This window comes from Carassius gibelio, chromosome B13 (assembly GCF_023724105.1).
Source record: "Carassius gibelio isolate Cgi1373 ecotype wild population from Czech Republic chromosome B13, carGib1.2-hapl.c, whole genome shotgun sequence".
Lineage (NCBI taxonomy): Eukaryota > Metazoa > Chordata > Actinopteri > Cypriniformes > Cyprinidae > Carassius > Carassius gibelio.
Genome location: NC_068408.1, coordinates 21,806,638 through 21,831,377, shown reverse-complemented (window position 1 = coordinate 21,831,377; position 24,740 = coordinate 21,806,638). Strand labels below are relative to the sequence as shown.

At 34.8% G+C, this 24,740-nt stretch overlaps 1 protein-coding gene across 1 annotated transcript in view; it reads left to right on the top strand.

The window, feature by feature from the left end:
* LOC127970423 (protein kinase C epsilon type) overlaps nucleotides 1-24,740 on the top strand; it is an 87,649-nt gene that overhangs the window by 31,803 nt on the left and 31,106 nt on the right. The window contains exons 3-10 of the mRNA XM_052573008.1: nucleotides 13,590-13,752; nucleotides 15,463-15,497; nucleotides 15,821-15,909; nucleotides 16,426-16,555; nucleotides 17,729-17,871; nucleotides 18,051-18,144; nucleotides 20,665-20,855; nucleotides 21,639-21,812. Coding sequence (XP_052428968.1) covers nucleotides 13,590-13,752; nucleotides 15,463-15,497; nucleotides 15,821-15,909; nucleotides 16,426-16,555; nucleotides 17,729-17,871; nucleotides 18,051-18,144; nucleotides 20,665-20,855; nucleotides 21,639-21,812 — 1,019 coding nt within the window. The remainder of the gene's footprint in view (nucleotides 1-13,589; nucleotides 13,753-15,462; nucleotides 15,498-15,820; nucleotides 15,910-16,425; nucleotides 16,556-17,728; nucleotides 17,872-18,050; nucleotides 18,145-20,664; nucleotides 20,856-21,638; nucleotides 21,813-24,740) is intronic.

The window sequence follows — 24,740 nt, the reverse complement described above, 5'->3', positions numbered from 1 at the left end:
CTTGAAAATCATTATAAAGTAATCATAAAGACAAGTTATCTTAAAGAAGCTTTCACAGGAGCTGTAAGACTGCTAGTGCCTCTTTCTCACAAAACTTAACATCTAGCACAGTCTTATCATTGGTAGATTATAGAATAGATTATTTCAGTACAAGCATTTGAGTCAACTGCACTTCATGCAATATATCAAACCTTTAACCTGAGGGTAAAAAATAAAATCAACCTGCGGCAAGTTTAAGCATAGTTCATAGCATAATTCTGAATGAAAACTGCTAGCTTGGCAAGCCTGATGGTAACCAAAACTGACTTGTTACCAATATTCTTGTTATCAACATTCTGAAAATCTTGTGTGTGTGTCTGTGTGTGTGGGGGGGGGGGTGTTTTTGTGACATATCAGGACACAACTTTGTATAATGACATGGGTATGTTTATTACACTTTTTGATATGAAAAGGCTTTTTCATTTGCTATAAATAGAACTTATTATATTAAAAACAATAAAGCCCTGCTCATAATAAAAATGTAACGCATTACTTTCCCTAAAAAGTAACATATTTAGTTACTTTTTTAGAGAGTAAAAACAACAACAAGTAAAAATGTAACTTATACATTGACACATAATTAAACAGTTTCTGGATGAAACTCTATATTTTGTTTTCTATCCAACACATGCTGTCTTTTCCTCATAACTTTGATTGTGAGTAATGCCTCTTTGTTTCTGATCTTTGTATGACTCTGTAAGGGTCTTTATACATGTTAAAAAATGATTTGATGAAACCTTTATTAAGTCAGTTGCCAGTTGAAGAAATTACTTTATTAATCTGCCTTTTTTAGAAAAACTTTGGAATGTGTTTGAACAACTGTGTGGAGTGTTTGTGAATGTTTTTTGTCAAGCAAAGCAAGTGTGAACATGTAAAACCCCTCTCTTGGTACTTTTTTTTTTTTTTTTTGAAGTGGCTTGCCAGCGTCTAAAAGTATATATGCATATCAACACGTTAGTGCTGTGGTTTTAAGTTTTTAGGTCATAGCCCCAAAATGGATTGTACGTCTGTTCTAATAGGGTCACAAACAGTGAAAAAACACTGAATGCAAAGAATAAAATGCTGCTAAACCTATAACCTTGCAGGGTTTGGAAAACAATATAAGTAGATACATGCTACCAATACACTACTTTTATGCAGCAAGGGTGCATTAAATGAATCAAAAGTTACAGTATATTTCTGTTATTATGAGCTTTATATTCATCAAAAAAAAAATCCTCAAAAAAAAATGTATCACGGTTTCCACAAAATTATGAAGCAGCTCAACTGTTTTCATTGTTAATAAATAAATAAATAAATGTTTCTTGAGCATCAAATCATCCTGTTAGAATAATTTCTGAAGGATCATGCGACACTGAAAACTGGAGTAAGGATGCTGGATATTCAACTTTGCATCACAGGAATATATTACATTTTAAAATATATTCAAACAGAAAATATTTTAAATTGTATTCATTAAAAATATTACTAATTTAAATTGTAATAACATTTCCCAATACCACTAGTTTTACTGAATTTTAATATACAGTATATAGGCATTTTTAAAGCACTTTTGTTAGTGTTTGTATGATAAAACTGTTGGTACTATATTTTATGTGCAGTGTAAAATCTGGGTCCTGAAGCACTACTACTAGTTAAGATGTTGAGTGTTAGCACTCGAGTAACAGTTGTTCTTTGAGCTGCTGGCCTGGAGTCACCCGAGCACAACCACTGAGACTCGGCAGCTGATAAATCAATTATGACAGGAGGCAAAACAGTGAACAAAAACTAGTCTTCAGACTAATCCGTAATGTTGTAGAAGCTTTTGAAGATCACAGAGCTCTGGAGTGGACACACACACACACACTCACACATGCAGAGTGGTGCTGTTCTGTTTGGCCGAGGGACACAGATGGAATTGGATTGGAGTATCATGGAGGTCATTAATGGGGTGATCCAGACTAGCTTAAGTATCTACCACAAATAGAGTAAATAGAGTCAAAGCTTTAGATTTAAAATATTTGGGCCTAGATTTAAGATTTATATATTTAAATTGCATATCAGATTTCCGTCCATTTGGGAAGGAGATGGAGATTAAACGTAATGTGATGCATATATGTTAAGAAACATTTTTGCACAAATTGGCATAGGTTATTATTAACTCTTTGCATCGGTTTGATTTTATTGCATTTATTCAAAAAGCCTGAAATCAGCATAAATCTATTCATTGTGAAAACAATACATTTTATTTAGGTAAAAACTATGTTAATGTTCATCCATCCATCTATCTATCTATTAGTTAAAAATAGGTTTATTTATGATAAATACATAAACCTGGATATTTTGTATTTTAAATCACATTTAGTATATTACAGAAATCATATCTGGTTTTTAGCTGTTTTATTTATGTATTTTAATTATGTAAAATGGCATCACTAAATTTATTAGGTTTAAACAGTGCAATCCAAGTCCATGGAAATAGGATGTGTGTGTGTGTGTGTGTGTTTGAAACCTTACAATAAAGTCCCATTTGTTAATGTAAATTAATACATTAACTAAAATTAATTAACAATAAGCAATACATTCAATACAGTACTTAACAATCAAAAATCTCTGTTAATGTCTGTTAAAAGCTAATTTATTGTTAGATTATTATCTCAAATTCATTCAATTATATATATATTTTTTACAATGTTTTAACAAATGTCAGTGTTGTAATACTGACTAAGATTATTTAAATGCTTTAGAAGTTTTTTTTCACTGTTAGTTCATGTTAACAAATGCAGTTAACCAATGCTAACAAATGGAATCTTATTGTAAAGTGTTAAAGGAAATTCATATTAAAAAATAACCAGGTTTCTCCAAACTCTATGGACTGAAACTGTATGAAAGAACAACCTTCAAGCAGCAGTTTTCCTCTGGGGAAAAAATATGAAACATCAAACGGAAAAATGAGAGAATAGTTGTTTCAGGAAACAGAAACTAAAGCAAAAAATATCCAAATGTCAGTGTTAAGACCGGATTTGTAGAGTTCCACAGAACAGCTCTGTGTGTGTTAAAGGAGGCTGGCTGGATGCCTTGCGTCAGTCCTGCTTAACATCAGTGATACACACACACACACACACACACACACACACACCGGGTACTGAGACACCCGACCAGAGACATCCTGGAGACATAAGAGCTAGTTAGGCACACAGGAGTCAGACAAAGACAGCATCTCACAGTCCATCATGATGGTCTTTCAATCAGGTCATACCACAATGAAAAATAAAGCCATCACAGCTCTGAATCTGCCTGTGCTCATTACTGCCTGGCAGCGCTGCGTGCAACTGCGTAATAATGGATACTGCAGACAGTCATTTGCATTCAGTGCACACACAGCCCAAAATTAACACCCACCAAATGCTAGTAAAAACTGGCTGTTGATGTTACTCACCAGCTGGCTGGTAACTTTATTTGGAACGGCAATTTCACATCATTTTCAAACAATACAAACACTGAAACAATTGACCTGATCCTGAAGTCCTCTAAAGTCCTATATGAAACGCAAAATAATGGTCAGATGTTTATATAGGATGCCTAAAGGTTTTTCTCCATGTGTTATGTAATATTCCCCACATGAAATCACTCAATATGAAATCACAATGTTCTATTGTCATGTTCATGAACATTAATCTGTGTTGCTATTTAAATAGTAGCCTATAGACTTATTTTATGTTGCATTGATTTCATGTCGCATTTTTACTGGCTGGTCAGTAAACGTTGGTCGTAGCAGCAAACACACTGCGCGATGATCACGCTGAATTCCTGACACTGTCAGAAAATGATCATAGGCTAGCTTTGGTCGCAGGACCGTGACAACAGACGTCTTTGAAACTCTCTCACTGTATGACATAGGAGCACCGATTAGGAGCCACGATCACAGAAATCATGATTGTTTTCGCAATGCCAATCTTTTGTCTGGGACAGCCCAAAATCATGTAGCATGGCTCAGGTTTTAAAATAACACTGATCAGATCGATTGGAGAATGGGTACTTTGATGTCATTGTCATTGTGATGTCACACCAATTGTTTGGGGTGTTCAGTCATTAAAAATACACGTCATTTAACCCTACCAATCATGTTGTGAATGGAAGACTATGCCTTTAGCTTCAGTATCTTTATGTTCGCTGTCAAAAATTACAGTGTGAATGCTAAGCAGACCAACAGTGTTTATTTAGTTAACAAAAATAACAGCAGCCTTAGATTTTGTTTTAGTCATAGTCTTTGGACTAAATTTTTTGTCGCCTTTATATCACAAGACTTTGTCAACTAAATCTACATTAGATTTAGTCAACTAATATCTGGAGAAAGCATCTGGATAATATGAATGATTAGACAAAGATTTAATGATTTGACACATAACATGCCTTTTTCTCAAAATTAAATAAAACCACTTCTCATAAAGAAACAAGTACATGATACTCTTTTTAACAACTTGCATACAACATGCTTCATTCTTTCAAGAAGACATATTATATATAAAAATTTAAATGAGATTAATCCTTATTAGGGATACTAAAGTGATTCATTCAAGAGCAGTGAGTGATTTTCTTGTTGATTCATAAACAATAAGGACACAGACAACAGAAATGATATTAATCTGCTGTCCCTTTAAACCTGAATGCACACGGAATGTTGCTTGGGTAACTAAATTCAGTAATCGTGCACTGTTTGAGAGATGCTTTTCTGTCTGCGCTCAGAAAACCTGACTGAACATAGGGAATGTTTTGTGAACATGTAGTTTCAGGTTCAAAATGTTTGTGTAAATTTAAAGCGTTCAGCCTGATCCAATTAATGAATCATGAATCATAAAAATATTAGCATGCAGATACTCACTGACCTGCAGTGTTGTAGCCACAATATAAAATGCTTATTGCTGGTTTCATGGCCTGTAGATAGTCTTTTATGCTGGTAAAAGTTTGCCCACCATTGGCAAGTGTGGAAGATGCTTCATGCTGGATCCTCAGGGAATGTGTCTGCCTCTTTTATTCTTTGTTTCTGTATTGAATGTACTGTAAGAAAAACAGACATGTCCTTTTGTTTCTGCCAGCTCATGTTTAGAATTGAAAGTGCTGAGTCATTATGCATTCCAGATGTACACTGCAGTGTGTGTGTGTGTATGTGTGTGTGTGTGTGTGCTATCTAATCTCTTTATGTAAAATCTGCTCCACCGCCGAACAGTCAGAGAGGGGGAATAAGCGTTCAATGGTCTTGATTTTGAAAAGGGATCTTTTGTACAAAAAAATCAGATGTGTCCTTTGAAAGAAGTGACAAGCGACTGAAATCATTGACAATGGGGAATTGACAGAAGACATAAAGAATAATAGTGTGCTTAGAGAGAAATAAAGCCTTTCTGACACCGTTTCTCTCATAGTACTCCAGCTGTCTGTTTTGGGTTTTAGATCGAGGGACTTAATAACATCTGTAGCATTCAGCAAGGGATGGATCACAGATTACTCACTTTCGATCAATTGAATGTGTCCTTAGTGGATATTTTTTTATTATTATTATTGTACTTATCCCAAACTGAATTGTAGTGCATATAACTGAATGTGGATGAAATGAAACACATATTATCCCTCTCACGTATGTAGGGATATGCTGTTCTAATGTTGTGAATTATCTTTATTCTGTTCAGTTGGATTGACAGTTTTCCCAGATAGAGACTCTGAACCATTTAGAACTTAAATGGTTTGCCGTCATCCTGCTCTGGGTTTATATCCCTAAGCATCAGTCTTCATCCTGATATGTTTCAGTACTGGATTCATTTTTTATTTTATTTATTTGTCAGTTTTTTGTTTGGGACCGTACACTGATCCAAATGTAGGCCTAGTGTAAGAGGGTTTGCTGAGTATGCACACTTACTCCACCTGTGTTTATCTAAACCGGCATGTCTCTGACAGCTCACTAAAACACACACTCAGTCACGTGCCTCCCTGCTGTGTTCATGTGTGTGTGTGTGTGTGCTGGCTTTGTTTTCTCTCTCCCGCTCTTATGTCACCTCTGTAGTGTCCTGTGGTTTGATGTCTTTATCTCACAGGGCCTTTCAGACGACTTTGAAGTTTACCTGCAGTCCATTAATCATACACACACATTCTCTGTCACATATTTTAAAGAAATAGCTTGCCAAAAAAAATAACATTTTGTCATTGTTTGTTGCTTGGGTCATTTGTCCTGTTGTTCTCACCCTATATTACTTTCTTTTCTTAGTGAAATACACAAAATTAAATGTTGTGCAGATTGGCTAAGCAATAAAAATGCATGGTCATTTTTACATTCAAACTCAAAAATCAGACACTGTATCCCTAATCTTCTGAAGTCATACAGGGGTTTTGTGTGAGAAACAGTCTGAAATTGAAGATATATACTTACAATTTTCTTCTTTACCAGTGCTCACAGATCACATTTTTGGGTAAACGATTTTATTCATTTTTCAACAGAAATGCATGGGTATGCAGCTTTATATATCAACTTCTCATCAGTTTCAATCGCTAATGTGAGTTTGGATGGGACTGTCTGTTGGTCCAAAATATGGAAGGAGGTCTGTGAGTGCAGAAAGGGCTTATAGGAATATATGCCTTAATGGTGCAGAAATCACTGCACTCTTCTGAACAACATCTGGAGCAATCAAGGCCAACCCAATATGCTTATGATGACATTTCTGCGAAATGAGATTACTTTGTTTTTGCATGTTGCATGCAACTTTTTCAAAGTGAAATGTTCAGTGAGTGGTGCTAAAAGTGTTCAGTTAAAAAAATTAAATGAAAGTGAATCTGGCAACATTTTCTTACACTGGTTATTGTACGTATCTTTCAGAAATGAAAAGACTTGCAAGTGGTGCTAATAAGTTGATGCCCTATTGCTTTGGAAAAATAAAAAAACATACCACCTATTAGGGATAGTTCACCCAAAAATCAAAATGATGTCATTAATAACTCACCCTCATGTCTTTCCAAACCCGTAAGACCTCCATTTATCTTAAGAACACAGTTTAAGATATTTTAGATTTAGTCTGAGAGCTCTCAGTCCCTCCATTGAAACTGTGTGTACTGTATACTGTCCATGTCCAGAAAGGAAAGAAAAACATCATCAAAGTAGTCCATGTGACATCAGAGGGTTAGTTAGAATTTTTTTAAGCATTGAAAATAAATTTCTGTCAGAATAAGTTATTAATTACATAATTTAACAAATTGGGCGTACTTACCCTTTAAGCATCGATATCGCGATATACGAATCCACGAAAGTCACATCACAGGATGTGCGAGGTAGGCTGTCGTAGTTGATCTGTTGTTCATTAACCGTACGGGCAAGCTGCTCCCCGGCCCTTGACGAATGTGACTCGCGTATTAATTGCACAACTTAACCATCATAGAGTGAAACTTTATAATTTGCATGTGTTTTAAGTCCTGTCAGTTTAACAGGGCAGAGAGCGAGAGAGATATCCCTCACGCATATTAATCAACTGACACGATGGTGTCGGTTTAAATCATTTAAAATGAGAAGGTAAGTGTGCTCACCCCATTTTTGTTTGTAAGAAAAAAATTAGATATTCATATCGCAATATATATCGCAGAAAAATAAAATATTGTAATGTCATTTCTTCCCAATATCGTGCAGCCCTACCACCTATGCTAAACCCTACCCTAAACATAACCAAAAGTGTTAACAAAAGCAAACAAGGCATAAAAACGCATTTGATGAAGCAACCATAACATTTTAGTTTACTTCTACAAGTTCTACAGTGCTGTACCAGGTGAGCTAATGAGCAAGTTTACTTCATCAGAAAATCCATACATATGGAGTTGCCTATGTTTTTGTATTAGGTTACAAATCATGTACTATGTTAAAGGTGTTTTGATGTCATAAGATATGTGAGTATGTGGGACAGTAGAGGCATGTAGTTTTTTTCCAATGAGCCTGTGTTATATATCGATTATGAAATTGCATAAAGATATACTTAAGCCCTTCTTAAGTGGGTCAAAAAAACAAGTTCAACAATTGCATTAAATATAAATTTAAACTATAATAATTTTTTTTATAATACATTACATTTTATATAATACATTTCATTGTAATTCACCTTGAATTTTTTTTTAAAGTATGTTATTTCTGTAATCGGTGCTCTTTTTAAAAAGTATGCTAAAGCGTATTTCTTTTTAACAAGAGAATGTAAGGCCATCTTTAATCCCCAATGTGTGCATATCGTTACTGTCATATTGAACTAATTACCTTCATGCCAGATAACTAGTTAGCTAACCACCTGTCTTCTGCTCTTTAATACAACTCTTTTTACATCAGTTTGTCATAGAAACTCACAAAACACTATGGAAGATGAGGTCAGAAAATATGAATCTCAGCTGTCCTTTACAAAACCATCATCTGACTGTACTTTATAAAACTAGCCACTGCTCTTTTCAGAGCCACACGCCTAGGAAAACTTTACTGTCGCACTGGCGTACCGGGAGCTGCGGCCAAGCATCAAAGCTAGAACAAATGTCATCAGTGTGCATCTGGATGGAGTATTTGTTTTGCCAGGAGACTCTCACTCGCCATCACTGTTGTCCTCAACACATTTTTATTGTTATGTTTTCATTTAAACAGAAAGTTAGTTACCATCTTGCAATAACTTAGATTTATTGGCATTAACTGATAAGTTATAGTAAACATGCTAGAAGACCCCACTCAAATGCATTTATCACATGGATGAAACAAGAAATTTACAAGCATTGTAAAATGCATGTGCAGAGTTTAGCTGATGAAAAATTGGTTTATTGGTTTTAAATAAACAGTTTATTTAATGATAAACTGATCAATTGAATCAGGTTTGAAACCTAAAAAAAAAAAAACCTTCCTAAAGAAATTACACATATGTTAAAGCATGGGTACTGTGTACAAAATCTTGAGTAAAAGTAAAACTTTTCCAGGTTTAATGTCCTTATTTAAAAAAGAAAAAAAGAAATACATTATTTACCTTCAAGCTATCTCAACGTTATCCAAATCTAGATTTTTTTCTGTGGTAATATCATGTTTTTTGTTCTGTGGAAATACATGGGAGTGAGTAAATAATGACAGGGTCATTGTTTGTGTCACCTATCACTTTATATATATATTTTTTTTAAATCTTAGCTTTTGAAATTGACTGATAAAATCAAGAGACAGAAGGGGATTTTCTTTTTACTGCACAAAGCAATCTGGTGATCTGCATGTTCTGACTATATAAGGCTGTAGTACAAACCAGATTTTAAACTACAGCCAATATCCTGAAACCTGTTATGTGAAATTGTTAAATGCAAAATTCAGGCAGAGGTGATTTTATAGCTGTTTGACACTTAAATACAGTTGTTTAAAGACTGAGCGTGTTCACACTTGAGTAAATAATTTAAATTAAAACACATTGCTTTGGGTCAAAGACTCCAGTGAGCTGCTCTGATAAATGAGTGCACTCTCATTTGTGCCGGGCCTGCTGTCCTAATGTGCTGTCAAATGGGATGCTTTGCACCTGGGCTGAGCCCTACCTTCTTTATGTGTACATATGTGTGATTAGCAATTAATTATACATATTTTGGTTATGAGTGGAAATCAATTGTCTTTCCAAAGACTGGAGACATATTCTGGGCTAGAAGAAGAAGAATGGGTCAAGATCCACATTCAAATGACTAGAAATGAAATGAATGTGTCTTGTAACCACTGACAGGCAGAGGGAGCCTCACCTTCATGAGAACCTACATTGTTTTGTTGAAATGCCAAATGTTTTTGCAAAGTGTTTTCCTGTTTTCTTGAACTTTCTTGAACTTTGACCTTCAGATAAATGTATGGCACATACAAACTGCACACACACACACACACACACACACACAAACACAAACATAAGGCTTACATACACATATATTCCATGTTTTTGTGTGTGTGATCAATGCAATTTCAGTTTATTAAGAAATAATTATTATTTTTGTCTAATGCAAGTTTTCTAAGACAAAATGTTAACCTGAGGGAGGGCAATTAATAAAAAACAGGACCACAATTGATTTAAGTAGTTTAAAACAAAATACTAACTACTCCTACTGTCATTAATACTATTTATAAATAAATAAATTTAAAAAAGCCTCCGTAAATTCATTTTGGTCCACAAAATTCAGAAGAAGAAAAAATCTCAAGATCCTGATGTGACTGAATGATATTTTTGCTTTATATATATATATCTATATATCTATATATATATATATATATATATATATATATATATATATATATATATATATATATAGATATATATATATATATATATATATATAGATATATATATATATATATATATATATATATATATATATATTGAAAAACATCAACATGCAGGTTTGGACATGATGGCGAATAAATGATGACAGAACATTATTTTAGGAGAGGAAATGATATGATCTTAAATCTCAAGTCGTCTGGTGGCAGTAGTTAGTCTGTGATGGACTGTGGTTTGGTTAATGTGTGCCCGAGCTCTTCTCGCCCTCACTGAGTGTTAACGAGTGAGAGCTGATAAATGACAAGCCGTATCCTACTGAGATAGTATGGTGCATCGCATCTGTTTCTTCTCTCTCTCTCTCTCTCTCTGTCCCTCAGCTGGGAGGAGGATGTGGGTGATACATGAGAGCGACTCTCTTCAGTCTCCTGTGAGACTAGACAGACGCCACTGGTCCATTGTCCTTAGATGGTGATTAGAACACGACCAGCCTTGGAACCGCTGCACATATATTAATCATTTAGACTCAAACTCCCTGCAGAGTGCAGTATGATTGGCTAATATCCCTGTCAATGGGATAATGCACCTCTCACGCTCACAACAGGTTGGTAAATCAGTCTAAATGGGTCAGACTGCTGTAAATGGATGGGTTAATCACAGAGAACAGATAATATGTCTGAATTAACTTGAAATTACTGACGATCTCTGAATGATCTGACTTTTAGAGAGCGATCGGCTGTTTTTTTCTTCTTCTGGATATTCTTGTTGACTAATGGTCTGAAAAGGTGACTTATAGTGATAATTCGCCTATAAATGAAAATTCTGTCATTAATTAATCACCCTCCTGTCGTTCCAAACCCATAAGACACAAATTAAGATATCTTAGATGAAATCCGAGAGCTTTCTGATCTTCAGTGCTAATGAAATGTTCCAGAGAGGTAGTCAGGACATTGTTAAAATAGTCCATGTGACATCAGTGGTTCAACCTTAATTTTATTAAGCTACAAGAATAAAAAAAAAATTATACAATTTATACTCTTCCGTGTCAGTCTTCGAGGCACATTTACGAAGGTAACGCGATGCATGGTTATTAGAAGCAATACAAAAATAAACTTTAAGATTTGAAAATGTTACTATAATAATGCATGTTGTTCATGATTTTGATCGATTATTGTTTAGGCCTGTCCTCCTTCATCTTCTCTTCTAGCTATTTTTTGCTCTGCGCTTCGCAGTGCCGCCCAGTTCTGTTTCTTTTTCTGCTGGTAAAATAGCAAGAGCTTTCAAAAAACATATACAATGGCTTTATTAATAACAGGAGATGACCGTTGGCCTGCCAGTTTGGCACAACTTGTGTTGTCGGAGGCCAGCCTCTCTCCTTCTCTTTCTCTCAGGCCTGAGAAGTGTGACTGCAGCAGAGAGATACACTGACATCAGGGAATACTCAGGAGTGATCACAGTTCTTATTCCCCACAGAGAGAAGGAAAAGAGTGCCGTTTCTCCCCTGTGGCCTTGTTTGCTTTCCTAGTGAGAGCATTTGATATTTCTTCAATATGGTGCCTTTGTCACAGTCGTGCCCCCCGGTTTATTGATCACTGCCTCTGCAAGGCCCCTCATAACACACAGACACATGTACACACACAGCTAATGGATTAGTTTGCTCAGAAATGAAATACTTTTATTTAATCTGACATAATGTGATGAGAAAATAATAACAAAGTCATTTTTTGACAGTTCCCTTATATAAGGTCGGGCCTTCTCATGCGTGTAGAAGAGACTGGTGTTTTATCTTAGGACATGTAGTTGAGTGAAATCAGGTAGTAGGGACATTTTCTGCACGCTGTTCTTTAGTTTTTGTTGTTTACTCGTTGTTTACTGACAAATACTGCGACATGGTTCTCTATATATGGTAACAAATCCTGTTTCACACAGGTATGTTTGTGATGATTAATAGTGTTTTCAGCATCTGTCGTCTCAATATGTGTGGATAAAAACTATTGTCATATTATATACACACAGAAGCTAAATGATATTAACCATAACCTTTCAAAGTAATAATAGTATTTATTTATTTTTTGGGGGGTGGGGGGTATTTATACATGTATACATGTTATGAAGTGCTGGACCTTATTTGTCAAAAATGGAAATGCTTGTGATGTTTTCAGCATCTGTCGTATTAACATGTGAGGACATTAACATATAAGAACAAGAGCATTTTGTGTTTCATTTGATAAAACTACATTGTCATATTATATACACACAGAAACTGAATGATCTTCGTGATAAAAGATTTGAAGTTTGGTTAAAGAAATTCATTTTAAAACACATATATTTATGCGTGTTTTGAGGTGCAGCACCCTATTTGTCAAAAACAGAAATGTTTTGTTGTAAATTATATCTTAATTTAGTTACATTGCAAGAGAATGACTAAATATTCTTAACATTTCATCAGAAAACATTTTTATGATAATTTTGTTCTTGGATCACTGAACACAGAATACAGAAAAAAAACCTTAGAAAATACAGAATTTCAGAAAAAAAAAATTATAATTTAATGGGGCCCAAAATTAAAAGGAAAGCATGTAATGAATGCTTTTCCCCCATTGTTGAAATAAACTTTACATTGTGTATTGCATATGGATTTTTTTTTATATATATATTTTGTCCATATCACCCAGTCTTACTTCACTGAATCAATAGTAACCATTAAAATAAGCTTATAGTTTTTTACATTAATTGACATGAACTAACAATGAACAATATTCAGAAAGCATGAATTATTTCTTAGTTGATGTTAATATCAGCATTTACTAATAGGTTTTAATACATGCAGTAAAATATGTTCAGTTGGCTAATACTTTAACAAAAGAGGTCTTCTTGTAAAGTGTAACTGAACCACTCTCTTAAAAGCACCATTTAGCCCCTGAATGAATGAATGAATTTGTGAGTGAATGAGTGCACAATGTTAAGTAATATTCTATTTAAATTCTATTCTTTAAAAAAACTTGCCCCTTTTAGATTTGCACTCAATTCATTTACTTGTTTTCTTAAAAACAAAACTAAAATTAGCTTGCTCTATTCTTTTTCTATTCTGTTTTATTTTTATTTATTATGTACAGCAATTGCATATTGCTCTTTTGTTGCTTTTAATTGCTTCTGTAGTCCACATCTGTAAGTTTCATTGAATAAAAGTATCTGCCAAATTACTAAATGTAAATGTAAAGTAATGTAATATATTAAACAATGGTTGTAAACGTTGTCAAACTTCTGTTTGTGCATTCATGTGTGTCTTTGCAGCAGGAAGCTGTGAGAATGAAGAGCGCGTGTTTCGTGAACGCATGCGTCCCAGGAAGAGGCAGGGGGCCGTCCGGAGGAGGGTGCATCAAGTCAACGGACACAAGTTCATGGCCACCTACCTGAGACAGCCCACCTACTGCTCGCACTGCCGCGACTTCATCTGGTGAGTCCCGCAGCGGCCGTCGGATGCTATTTGTACAGCTGCGTGTGTTGGTAAATCTGCATCTGAGTTTTGACCTAACCAGTGTACATTATCCCTCCTCACGGGTGGTTTACCCTCAGTGGGCTGCGTTTACATGGTAACGACAGGAAAAGCCCTGGGGCTCAGAGCAACAATATGAGCGTATTGAGTGCGTCTGGCCTCCTCCACACCGCCATGCACAGGCACGCTGTGTCCCGCCTCTCTAGAGAACAGAGGAATATGACTGTTTTATAAGATAAGGTGCAGAGCTGATGTGTGGGACTGAAACTGAAAGACGAGCAGGGAATAACAACAACACCTCACAAAATCTACTTATTAAAGAATATTTCCTAAAAGTGTACTCACCCTCAGGCCATCCAAGATGTAGATGACTTAAGTTTATTCACTTGAAAAGATTTGGAGAAATGTAGCACTGCATCACTTTACACCAGTAGTTTACACCAGGGCATCACATCACACCAGTAGATCCTCTGCAGTGAATGGGTGCCGTCAGAATGAGAGTAAAAACAGCTGCTAAAAACATCACAATGATCCACAAGTGATCCACACCACTCAAGTCCATGAGTCCATGTCTTGGGAAGTGAAAAGCTGTTTGTTATAAACAAATCCATCATTTTAAAACTGGCTGAAATATAAGTCCTCTGTCATTCACCGGTGGAAAAAGCCGTCCCATCTGAGTCATGAGAGAAATATGCACATACCAAGCACCGTTTACAAAGTGGAAACAGTCCAAACTACTGTTCTAAACTAATATGTTGGTGGATTTTGATGTGAGAGGATAACATGGGGTGGACCTTTTCACTGGAGGAGGCATCGTTATGGATTATATGATCATATTTTGGACAAAATACACGATTTCAAGTAAGAATTACTTAATGATGAATTTGGAAACATGCAGCTTTTCGCTTCACAAGATGTAATTGGTGGACTTGAGTGGTGTGCATTACTTGTGGATTATTGTGATGTTTTTATCAGCTGTTTGGACTTTCATTCTGACGGCACCCATTCACTGCAAAGGTTCCATTGCTGAGAAAGTGATGCAGTGCTATATTTCTCCAAATATTTTCAAATTAATAAAAGTCATCTACATCTTGGATGGCTGTTATGCTGAAGAAACGTCTTGGACGACCTGAGGGTGAGCATATTCCATTTTGCATAATCAAGTTGGAAACACTTTGTCAATAAAATGCAACTGCTAATGTTAACAGATACAACTTTTTAAAATTCTTAAAACTGTATTAGTGCATTTTGATATTAATGTTGATAATAACATGCTGATAATGCTGTAAAATTAAGGTTCATTGTAATACTACTGAATGTAGTTGGCTATATGTTAACAATTGGAAATATATTTAAAGTATTAGCATAATGTCCATAATGATAAAGAAGGCAGAGCACCTTTTTCAAGGTCACGTGCAAGCAAAAATGGGATGAAGCAAGCAAAGCTATTCATTAGATGACTAGTATCTTGAGATTGTCAGTTCAAAAGACAAACTATCCTTAGTGCAATATGTACCATGCTACAGTAAGTTTATGCATGGCTCTCTCTCTCTATCTCTCTCACACATTTGGTGACAAATCACAGTGTCTTCATATTTACACCACAGAGAGACTCTTTCCTCGTGTACAAAAACATACAGGAGATCTTATCTCTCTTGTTTCTCTTCACAGGGGTGTATTGGGGAAGCAAGGATATCAGTGCCAAGGTAGGCAAATACCATATTTCTCAATGTCAGATGTTTTGTCAAACAGAAAATTTGTTAGCTCATAAAACATGTTAACTACTATAAATCTAAAGCAACGAAACACGTGATCATGTTGCACTTTTCCATACACCACCAGTTCAGAGCGAACACAGCCATTTAGCTAACATCACCATGATGACTCATGCACTATATTTCACCGATCAACGTTTTCTTCAAAGGTCTCTGTTTTCCACAGAATATCATAACATCATGCATGTGGGTATTCTGCGGAAATTAATGACAGAAGTTAAAGCTGATCTCATCTGCTTGTATCTGTTGATCAGTGTGCACCTGTGTAGTTCACAAACGCTGTCATGAGCTGATCATCACCAAATGTGCGGGTCTCAAGAAACAGGAGGATACCACAGAGGAGGTGAGAGGAACCTGTCGAAAACCACACATGAGGCCTCACTTTTATTATCTCACGTAACACCAATGAGAGTGAAATACAAACTTTTGCTTAGCACAGATGTCTCCTCTAGAGTTTTAAACTGTGTACAAATGTGCAAATATGTCTTGATTGAAATGTCAGCAATTTCAGTATAAACTAAATATTTCTCATCAAATTTATCCTAGAGTTACACATGCTATCCACATAAGTTTTTTTTATGTATTTTTCAATATTAAGAAATATCCATTAAATCTCCTGAGCTAAAGAGCAACACCTGCACAACAAATCATGCCTCTGTTGTGGAAAATTATACCACGATTTTACTGTTATAAACAAAATTACTATGTAGCCTTTATCACATTAATGTTAATACGCACAATTGTAAGTTAATAATATAATATATTTTATTTATTTTTTTACATTTTGCAGCCTCACTTGTTTTAAAAAGCTTGTAAGTGCTGCATAAACGTCTTCCTGATCCTCTATCGCCCCCTGCAGGTGGGATCTCAGCGCTTCAGCGTCAATATTCCTCATAAATTCAGTATTCACAACTACAAAGTCCTGACGTTCTGCGACCACTGCGGCTCCTTACTGTGGGGCCTGCTGCGACAAGGGCTTCAGTGCAAAGGTGAGAGCGGCATTCTGGGAAATGTAGTTAAAGAGCTCTCCCAGGAAAAGCTGGAATATTAGGAAATAATTGATCATTTAATGGAATTTGCATAGAATTCTCTGTGAGGAGTGCACATTTTTCATTAAAATATTTTTGCAAGCTATATTTTTGAATGCTTGGGTAAAACTGCCCATTAGTCTTATTGTTTATTATTTAATATATTAATTTAAAAAATGGTAGTTGACATACAGATGAAAATATTCCCAGAAATATAACACAGTGTTGTTTTAATATAATTTGGATTTTATATTTTTCAGCAGTTTTTTAAAATTATTTTAAAATTGGTTTTGTAATTCTTGTTTTAATTTTACTTTATATTTTTATTAAAATTGTAGTTGTAGTGTAGTGTGTTTTCATAATTTTTTGTATTTCTTAAATAGTTTTTCATTTTTTTATTTCAATTTTAGTAGTTTTATTTATTTTAGTACAGCAGTCTTAAATGAAAATGGGAAATGTCATCTTGGCAATTATCTAAAATAAAATAAGTTAATATTAATTATATTATATTATATTATATTATATACTTTATTTCAGTTCTGTTCTTGTTTAAAAAAATCTCCTTTTTTCCTTTTTTATTTTCATAATCTTTTTATAGTTTATTTTTAGTTTTATTTAACTATAACATTCCTGCAGTAACCCTGAATCTTCCAAGTTACAAACCTAAAATTGTAGTTTTGTGTGTTTTCATAATTTTTTGTATTTCTTAAATAGTTTTTCATTTTTTTATTTCAATTTTAGTAGTTTTATTTATTTTAGTACAGCAGTCTTAAATGAAAATGGGAAATGTCATCTTGGCAATTATCTAAAATAAAATAAGTTAATATAAATTATTATATTATATAATATTATATTATATTATATTATATTATATTATATTATATTATATTATATTATATTATATTATATTATATTATATTATATACTTTATTTCAGTTCTGTTCTTGTTTAAAAATGTTCTCCTTATTTCATTTTTTATTTTCATAATTTTTTATAGTTTAGTTTTAGTTTTAGTTAACTAAAACATCCCTGCTGTAACCCCGAATCTTCCAAGTTTCAAACCTACTCACATTGACATGCATTGAAATACACTGTAAGTTCACATGCCCTCTCGCTTCATTTTTCTGTCCTCAGTTTGTAAGATGAATGTGCACAAGCGTTGTGAGAGTAATGTAGCTCCTAACTGTGGGGTGGACGCCCGGGGCATCGCTAAGGTGCTGTCTGACCTCGGAGTCACTCCAGATAAACTCTCCGGCAGTGTCCAGAGGAGAAAAAAGGTGAGATGGAGAAGTCAAAAGCATCCTCCATGCAGCTGTAGATAATAGGAAATACACTCTGATGATTACTAATCACATAATGGCCTGCACAGCGAGCAGCACTTAGGTACCTGATTAGGCCTCCTGAAACATAATGATGATTGAATGCTGAAGATGATTTGTTCCTGTTTTTAACACAGATCTCTCAGGGCCCAGATGCGCAGCCCTTACCCATATCCCCACAGTCAGAAGAGGATCGATCCAAATCTGCTCCCACATCACCATGTGACCAGGGTAAACACACACTCGGAGCTCTGGATTAAATACATTATCGTGTCTTATATACAAGAGCTTTGTGTAGGAGACGATTGATTACCACATAGAAGTGATCAATTCTGTAATTTACTCACCCTCATGTCATTCTAAACCTGTAAGACTGGCTTTCTTCTGCGAAACATAATCGATGACGTGTAATGTTAGTTAGAAAACAGATTTGCTTCTCATAGACTTTCATTGCATATTTGTCTAAAGAGTGGAAGTCAATGGGACCTGCAACAGTTTGGTTACTTAGATTCGTGACAATATCTGCTCAACAAAGAATCTCAAATGGGTTTGGAACCACATGAGGGTGAGTAAATGATGACCGAATTATTAGTTTTGGTATGCTTTTAAAAATATAATGAACTTTATGTGGAAGTCTATGGAGTCTTTGTAGCAAAATGTGAAGGTTGTTTTTTTTTTTTGTCATGCAGTGCCTTTTTTTGTTTATAAAATCAGCTATAAAAGAGACATAATCTGTTTAAAAGCTACAACTTGTCTGTTATGATGTTTTATTTTAATTTTGGCACTTGGTAGCATATCATTCATTTCATTATACGGAAATGAACAGCTGGGATATTTGGAAAAAATTCTTCTTTTGTGTTCATTGGATGAAAAATGTCATGGCTTGACAACCAGTGCTTTATAAATATGTGATTTCTGATTTGATATTCATCACATGGCTATATAACTTTGGACACAAAGTAGTTTTTTTCACACTAATTACTGGCTGTACATTATATAAAAAAAAATGTGCTAAGATTTTTTTTATGTTTTAAAGAAGTCAAGCAGCCAATGCTGTGTTGTAATTTTTATATGACAAAAAAAAAAAAACAGTAAAAAAATGTAACGTTGTTTAATATTATTACAGTTTTAAATAAGTGTTTATATTGTAATGTATTTTAAAATGTGATTTATTCCTGTGATGCAAAGCTGAATTTTCAGCAGCATTACTCCAGTCTTCAGTGTCACATCTTCAGAAATCATTCAAATATGATGATTTGCTGCTTTAAGAAACATCTCATATTATTAAAGGGGGGGTAAAATGCTCGTTTTCACTCAATATCCTGTTAATCTTGAGTACCTATAGAGTAGTACTGCATTCTTTATAACTCAAAAAAGTCTTTAGTTTTATTATATTTATAAGAGAAAGATAGTCTGTACCGATTTTTCCCGGAAAAACACGAGCGTCTAGAGGCGTGATGTGTGGGCGGAGCTAAAGAATCACGAGCGCCAGTAGGCTTTTGTGTTGAGAGCATGTGGAAGCTGTGACATTACCGTGAGGACAAAACCATCATCCAAAACAAACCATGGCTAGCAGTCAGATTCAGTCGTTTATTTATGATCCAGAATCAGATCCAGAGGCTGAAATTTAACAAGAGCAGCATCAGCAATGACGTCTCTATGTGGTATATACTGAAACTGTATATATTTGCTGAGCGGTTTTGGAAAATGACTAAGTTCCACTTTATGTCGTCTTTTTTTTTTGTTTTTTTTTTTTAAGCTGTACATGTGGAAAGTGCAGTTTGATGACAACATCACATGTTGTTTACTTGATGTGCTTACGCGCCGACAGCTAAGTTAACAACACAGAGATATTTGAAGCAGTTTTACTCACCGCATGCGGTTCCAACACACGATCGTGACCCTTTTTCGTTGGGACTGCATTATCCTTAAGAAATAAACGATGTGCAATCCGAAATGCAGGGAACAAACACAAACACTTACACAACTCCGTTGATGCTCTGTAAAAATAAACTCCATCCACTGGTCCCTTAATGCTGTTTCTCTTTAGGTAATCTGTGCAGGGTTGTCTTGCCCTGCCAACCAAAAACACACTTCTTTTGTGACATTTCGCGACGCTCTCGCTCTGATCAGTGAAGTCTGTTGTGCTCTCAGTGCTGTGCTATACGGGAGCGCGCGCTCTTCTGGCAGACGTGCCTCAGGACCCATATAAGGAAATTCCACTCCATCTAACGTCACACAAAGCCATACTCGAAAAAAACTTTCCGAAACTTGTGACAAACCGGAAGGAGTATTTTTGGAACAAAAATACTCCTTCAAACGTACAACTTAATTTTTGAAACTTTGTCCATGTTTAGCATGGGAATCCAACTCTTTAACAGTGTAAAAAACTCAGTATGCATGAAATAGCATTTCACCCCCCCTTTAATAAAGTTGGAAACAGCTATGCTTCATGATATTTTTGTGTAAATATCCTTTAAGGAATAGAAAGCATCCAAAATAACAGCATTTATTTGAAATAGAAATCATTTAAAATATTATAAATGTCTTTATTGTCACTTTGGATCAATTTAATGCATAAATAAAAGCATAACGAAATCTTTAAAATTCTACATTATCTCATGCATTACAGGAAACTTTTTTGTTTGTTTGTTTTGTTTATTTTAGAACTGAAGGAGGAGAAAAGTGTGACTCAGTATGGGTTCTCGTAGTGTGTATTGTGATTTTTACTTCTTGATTTGTGATCTGCAGATATAAAGGACCTGGAGAACATCAGAAAGGCTCTTTCGTTTGACCATCGCGGTGAGGAGCTGCAGCCAGCCTCGTCCTCCTCTCTGACCGAGGCCAGAGAGAACGGAGAGGTGAAGACGCCCCGAACCAAAAGGATGACGCTGGAAGACTTCTCCTTCATCAAAGTGCTCGGGAAAGGCAGCTTTGGCAAGGTGTGAGGTTTCTGTCCTCTATTTTCTGCATTAAAGGGATAGTTCACCAAAAAAAAAGAAAGTTCTGTCATTAATTACTCATCCTCACGTTGTTCCAATCCCGCAAGACCTACGTTCATGTTCAGAACACAAATGAAGATATTTTTGATGAAATCCGAGAGCTATCTGATCGTCCATAGACAATAATGTAACTATCACGTTCAAGGCCCAGAAAGGTAGTAAAGACATGGTTAAAATAGTCCATGTGACATCAGTGGTTCAACTGTCATGTTATGAAAGCCACAAGAGTACTTTTTTGTGTGCAAAGAAAAAAAAAATAAAGACTTTATTCAACAATTTCTTCTGTAACTGCCATTTGTCAGTCCAATTAAATTAGATGTGTGCGTGAGTATGTTTATTTTGGATTCACTGATATAGTTTTCAACATTTTAAAATTACATTTTTATATTTTTGGTAAGCTTCATAAAATTATGGTTGAACCACTGATGTCACATGGACTATTTTAAAGATCTCCTTACTATCTTTTGGGGTCATAAAACGTTTCAGTTGCATTGCTGCCTATGGAGGGTCAGAAAGCTCTCGGATTTCATCAAAAATATCTTCATTTGTGTTCCTAAGATGAACAAAGGTCTTACAGTTTTGGAACGACGTGAGGGTGAGTAATTAATGACATGATTTTTCATTTTGTGTCCTTCCAAGGGTGAGAAACTATCCCTTTAAGTAGCAGTTTTGTTTCCTGTGTGAATATAGTTTGTAATAAAGGCCCGGTTGTCTTCTGTGCAGGTGATGCTGGCAGAGTTAAGAGGCACTGATGAGGTTTATGCGGTCAAAGTGTTGAAGAAAGACGTCATCCTGCAGGACGATGATGTGGACTGCACTATGACTGAGAAACGCATTCTAGGACTGGCTAGAAAACACCCTTACCTGACCCAACTCTACTGCTGCTTTCAGACCAAGGTCAGAGACCGCATTTCTTCTCTAGCGTCAGCTCATCCTCATTACAAACTTGTAAACAATGAGCAAAATTAACAACGAAGGCAGTCACTACAGTACATACCAATATAGTCTGCCTATTTAGAAATGATGTATTGCAGAATGCCACTAGATGGAGCTGTAATATTACATGATGTCAGGTGTTCAGAAAGCAACCCTTACATTGCAGCTTTGATGCTCATTTGTACGGTTTTGGGAAATCTGACAGCAGTTTAGCTCATTATCTGAAGATGGCAAGATTGTGGCTTAGGAAATAACCAAAAAAAAAAAAAAAAAACAGCTCAATCAATAAGGGATGAATTTTAAACATTTAGGCTTAAAATTTTACATTTTGATAGGTTTACAGCTAACAAGGCTTCTAATTAAAAATGAAAACCATCCATAAAAACAGAAATGTTCCTTTATTGAAATGAGAACAAAACAATAAATCTGAAGCAAACTGATAAAATTAGCTGCTGTCAATTTGTGCAGTGAAATTAAATATGAATAAAATAAATAAATATTTATTGATGTATTGGCATTTCTTCTTGTTATTAGAAGAACTATAAAAAACTCTTTAACCTAAAATAACTGACAGAAATAAAATAAGTTCAAATACACTAAATAAAAAATGCAATATAATCATTAAAAATCCCAATCCTCAAATAAATAAATATAAATATTTTGTATAGTCAGGTTTCCAGCTAAAATACTTTTAATTAAAATGAAAACCGAAATATGTTCCTATATTGAAATGAGAATAATGCAACAAAAAATTAAACACACTGCTTAAAATTCTGTTATAATTTTGCCTTGATATAAATTGAAATAAAATGAATGAATTAAGATGAATACATATTTATTGATGTACTCCCATTTCTTCTTATCAGAAGATCTATAAAAAGCACTTTAACTTGCATGTACTTCGATTTTCTCGAATGACCTAAAATAAAAATAAAAATTAAATAAAACCATAATTATAATCACGAAAAAATGTCAAACATACAATATTTAAATAAAAATAAATGTAAAATAATTGATGTACCAAATAAAACCAGAGTAGTTAAATAAAAACACACAGATAAAAGAATAAAACCCAACAACTAAAAAGTTATAATAATGTAACACTTAAAAAAAAATGTGTTATGTAATTTTACTGAATATAATAGAAACATGTTGTTCTTATTAAGAGCTGGGCTCTATTTCCTGATTTTCAAATGCTTTTCAATTCAGGAAAAGTCTTTCTGAACATTTTTAATGCTTAAAAATACATTTAAACAATTATGTTTAGCTCTGACACGTTTATGTAATTATTGTTCTTTGTGATAATAAGTGTTCTACAATGTTGACTTTTACAAATCTCTATCCAATATCTAGTTACAGTGATTTATTGATCAAAATGTGTGTGAACCCATTTCATAAGATACATCCGTCTCAGTCACTTATGTATTATAGATGGTAAATGAATTATTTATTGCGGTGACTCGTCAAACTCTCAATGTTCTTATCCATTCTGCAAACTGTTACTGGATCAGCCGAACCCTGCAGCTGATCACAAACACACACACACACACACACACACACACACACACACACACACACCTATTCCCTCACACAGAAGGGCAAGCACCTGTTTGAAGGGAACATTTCTTTTATGGTCTATAATAAGCCCACATCAGATAAAGCCTCCGCATTAGGTCACCATTCTAACTCTCGTTCGCTCTCTCTCGGTCTGCTGCTGTGGTAATTGTTTTAGATAGAGCCGACTGTTTGAGAATAGCAGTCCCGGCCAGGCCTAACCTCACATGAACATCGTGTTTATTTTCCTCCACTAAAACCTGGACTCAGCCATCATGACGGCATCCTCCACTCCTCTAATTTATTTACTTCTGCAGTTTCCCCAAACAAGTGAAGAGAACATTGTGTCCTTTACTGCGAACACGAGTGGGAGGAGATGGGGAAGAGGAAGGAAAAGCCAGAGTGGAGGATGAAAGAAGGTAGAGAGGGTGGAGAAGGACAAGATGACCTCTGAAAGCCCTTAGCAGGGATGAGCAGTGACCCAAAGGGACATTGAGGAATAGTCACCGTTATTTAATCGCTTTATAGGGCGAGTGGAGCGGTGACACATCGGCTGGATTCGTAATAACAGATACATGACAAAAAATACTCAAGTAAAACGAAAACTGAAAATATATACAAATGAAACGGATTCAAAATGTTAAATGCTAGTGTATCAGTTATACTAAAATGAACACAGAATACTAAAATATAACTGGACTGAGAAGTGGCAAGTACAAAAACCAGGGCTAGCTTTCATGCTTTTTGCTCCAGGTGGTCGATCTATTATTTTAAAAGTCAAAAGCATATACGTTAATAATGACTTGGCTTTAACATTTCCAACCTTTAACCTGCAAGTAAGAAAAAGAAAATGAAAACAGAAAGATAGAAAAACAGCTCTTTATATACTGTTTAGGATAGATTGTCCGAATGAAATCTGTAATTAAAATGTAACACTGAAACAATAATAATGGCAAAAAATTATGAAACGGCAAAAAGTAATTGTTAACTATTTAATTTGACAAAAATGTAGCTTAATTTGTGTTTTTGTTTGAACATCATGTAGAGATAATCCACTTTTATGTGAATGACTCAAAACCTTAGAGTTGTGAGATTAAAGCCTCTTCACATCTCCATGTGACAACTAACTCCTGTCCGGCTTATTTTATTCATTTGAATGATGATATTTGGTATCATGTTATTTAAATTCATTACTGTAATCATAAACACTTTGGTACATTACACAGAGCAAGTCATTTTACCATTTACTGCACTTTGCTCTAGTCATTTACTGTACCTATATTATACTCATTTACTAAGCAAAAGTAGACCTACAGTATATAGGAAATGCAGTGT